This window comes from Xiphias gladius, unplaced genomic scaffold, assembly GCF_016859285.1.
Source record: "Xiphias gladius isolate SHS-SW01 ecotype Sanya breed wild unplaced genomic scaffold, ASM1685928v1 HiC_scaffold_1322, whole genome shotgun sequence".
NCBI lineage: Eukaryota > Metazoa > Chordata > Actinopteri > Istiophoriformes > Xiphiidae > Xiphias > Xiphias gladius.
This window is the reverse complement of record NW_024401637.1, coordinates 20,628-23,785: the sequence shown is the minus strand read 5'-3', so window position 1 is coordinate 23,785 and position 3,158 is coordinate 20,628. Positions and strand designations below refer to the sequence as shown.

Sequence of the window (3,158 nt, the reverse complement as noted above, 5' to 3'; positions counted from 1 at the left end):
TTCAAACTTAAATGAGCATTTTTACACGGCAGAGTAACTTCTTCTTGAGAAAATGATCTGAATGCTGAAGATCAGTGTAGCATTTGATCACGTTCTTTCTCATTCGGTATATGTTGCTCTTCTCATTCTTTTGGGAATATCACTGAAGAAGTCATTGGCCATTTTCAGTATATCGGACGTAATATTCTTCTTCAATTGGTCGTAGAATGACAACCAAATGTTATTTACATGACTATACTGAAGGCTTCAGCTACATTTGTGCATGTTCTGTTGACTGAATGACCCTGCCGACTCCATGTTGTAACCTTCCTTAGCATGTTCTCCTCCTCTCCCTCATGTACTGCTTCTCTGTCCATGGTAACAGATGAGAAGAAGAAATCAGAGAGCTCTGAGGTGCAAATAAGCGACACACTGTGCAGCAGCACAAGTCGCTACCTCATTAAAGAATTCAGCGGCGAAGGGTGCTTTGGCAAAGTTGCTAAAGCTGTGAATTTAATCACAGCACAGGACGTGGCCCTCAAGATCCTGAAAACCGAAAAGACCGCTAAAAGAGAGGTAATTTATTTAATGCGTTTTGATAATTAGGTTTTTCATGTTTTCTTGCTTATGTTTTGCTTATTAAATGAACTTCATCTAGAATGCTAAGTACCTATGTCATTTTTCCTATTTTCCCCACAGATCAAAATGCTTGAAGCAGTGGCGTGCTTGACCCAGCCATGAAAAATGTGGTTCATTTCTTTGAGCAGTTTCAACACAAAGGACATACCTGTCTAGTGTTTGAAATGCTGGACAGGAGTCTTTTACAACTGCTCAGCGAACAGCAAGGGACGCCACTCTCTCTCCATGAGATACGGCCAATAACCCACCAGGTAAAGACTGTGGCTTTGATCAATCTATCAACAAGTAACGGCAAGATACTCAGCCAGCTGGGACAGAAGTTACATACTGAAGTAACATAACTGTATTTCTTCTTGATCTGTTTAAGCCTGCACCCTGGTCAATGGTAACTTTAACCGTCTACATTGTGTCCTTTGTCTCTGCAGTTGCTGATGGCCTTGGATGCTCTGAAGGGCATTGGTGTGGTTCACTCAGACCTGAAGCCAGACAATATAATGCTGGCAAACCATCTGAGTGAGCCCTTCAGAATAAAACTAATAGATTTTGGCGTGTCGTTCAGTGTCCGAGAAGAGGTATTTGGGAAGACAATTCAGCCTCTGGGTTACAGGTAGGTTCAGTCTGCAAAGCTCATCTTTTAACATGTTTGCAATTGTGTGTTTATGCTGTAAATGATCCAGCAGAGGCTGTGTCAGTCGTCAGTACATATGCTGAATTTGACAGTGTACTTAATAGCTCTTGTGACTCTTGTACGATACACACAGGGCACCTGAAGTCACCCTGGGCCTCCCCTTCTCCGAGGCCATAGACGCTTGGAGTCTAGGCTGTGTGCTCGGGGTCTTGTACCTCTGCAAACACCTGTTTGCGATAGACTGCGAGTACCAGTCAGTAAGTAACCAAACCGATCTAGATTCAAATGCAAAGACTGTTAAATTGTGCCCCAGATACATGTCCAAACCCGAGAGGGGGCTTGTTGTAGGATGTTGGCTGATGTGATTCTTTATGTTCTCTCTCCAGATGAGGGGCATTGTAGACGTCCTGGGCCAGCCAGCTGACCACCTTCTCTGTGCTGGGAAATGCACACAAAATTTTTTCAAGGTGGAAAAGCACTTGGACAGCCCAAGATGGTGGATGAAGGTATTTTAACCTTGCTCAGCAGTTCACAATTTTACATCTCCCAGTTAGGCAACAACTCTTTTATAATATTTAACACATTCAGGAAGAAGTATCTGACCTGCATGTTTTGTTCCTGTAGACCCCAAGGGAATACCAGCTTGACACTGGAATTGAGCCGAAAACATGGGACACAACAATCAGAAGTCTGGATGACCTGATAACAGTAAGTGGTCCATTTCATGACTACACAATGAATTAATACCAATATCCTCTGTCACTGAGAGACAGGAAGCAGTTAAAACTGAACTGTCACCTACTTTGTTTTCAATCAGCACAACCCAGACACACGGGAATCCATTGAGCTGGAGGATCAGAGAGCCTTTGTCAGCCTCCTGACATGCCTTCTAGATACAGACCCAGAGAAGAGAATCACTCCGGGGAAGGCTCTCGATCACCCCTTTGTAACAATGGTCCATCTGGAAGATGAAATAGACACCAGCTTTTAGTGAGTGCCTGTGTTTTGTTTTCAGTAGGGTTGGATAGATACATGATTGGATTAATGGACAGATTTGTTTATTGATTGAGTGATCCATTCATTTATTGTCATGTTTTATTCAGTGTTGAAGATTCTTTAGAGAAAATGAGGATCTTACCAATGGACAACATGGACCTATTTCTTGACTGTGCGGCTGAGGAAGAGCCCAAAGAGGAAGAGCCTTCGGCCATACCTCGTCATACAGACGCAGGCTCAGTCCTTCCTGGCTCCTGTGATGGCATTAAAAACATGCCTCAGTCTTCTGAAGGAGCAGAAGCTGCTGCAGGAATAGACACTACTGGCTCGGCTATAAAGGAACCAACTGTTAGCCAAGGTGCAACCAGTCCAGCTGAGGATGCATCGGCCAGTGGCGGGTCACCCGATGAAAGTCTGCCTGCTAAAGTCAAGAAGAGCCCGCTGAAGAGAGTCCGAAAATTCTTTGGCAGGGCAATAAGGACCATTTTACGACTGAAAAAAGTCAATAAATAAATGCTGGATGTCATATTCATATCAGTCATACTTTTTGGAGGAGGCCAAGTGTGAATGGTTGTTAAACCTCCTGGGAAGGGATGAAAGGATGGCATTATCCCTCTCTCTCTCTCTCTCTTTTTCTCTTCCCCTCCTCTCTTTCTCTCCAACCCAACCGGTCAAGGCAGATGGCCAGCCACCCAGAGTCTGGTTCTGCTCAAGGTTTCTTCCGTTATGAGGGAATTTTCCTCGCCACTGTCGCCAAGTGCTTGCTCATGGGGAATGTTGGGTCTCTCTGAATAATATTGTAAAGGGTACGGGTTAGACCTGCTCCATATGAAAAGAGCCCTGAGATTACTTCTGTTATGATCCCTTCTTAATAACCATTCACACTTGGCCTCATGTGATTCAAAAAAACTCAGTC

General features: G+C 44.0%; 1 protein-coding gene across 1 annotated transcript; it reads left to right on the top strand.

Annotated features, from left to right (window-relative positions):
• The first annotated feature begins 707 nt into the window (after positions 1-707).
• LOC120787258 (homeodomain-interacting protein kinase 1-like) lies at positions 708-2,943 on the top strand. The gene is made up of 7 exons (XM_040122921.1): positions 708-869; positions 1,044-1,225; positions 1,380-1,503; positions 1,633-1,752; positions 1,871-1,954; positions 2,064-2,236; positions 2,350-2,943. Exons 1-7 carry the CDS (start codon positions 717-719, stop codon positions 2,753-2,755), a joined length of 1,242 nt encoding a protein of 413 aa, XP_039978855.1. The 5' UTR covers positions 708-716; the 3' UTR covers positions 2,756-2,943.
• The last annotated feature ends 215 nt before the right edge of the window (positions 2,944-3,158 follow it).

Excerpts from the sequence above, each read along its gene's own strand:
- LOC120787258 (XM_040122921.1), top strand. The coding sequence starts at position 717 with ATGAAAAATGTGGTTCATTTCTTTGAGCAGTTTCAACACAAAGGACAT. Across the intron at positions 1,226-1,379 it reads ATTCAGCCTCTGGGTTACAG|GGCACCTGAAGTCACCCTGG; the intron begins GTAGGTTCAGTC and ends CGATACACACAG. Across the intron at positions 1,504-1,632 it reads TAGACTGCGAGTACCAGTCA|ATGAGGGGCATTGTAGACGT; the intron begins GTAAGTAACCAA and ends TTCTCTCTCCAG.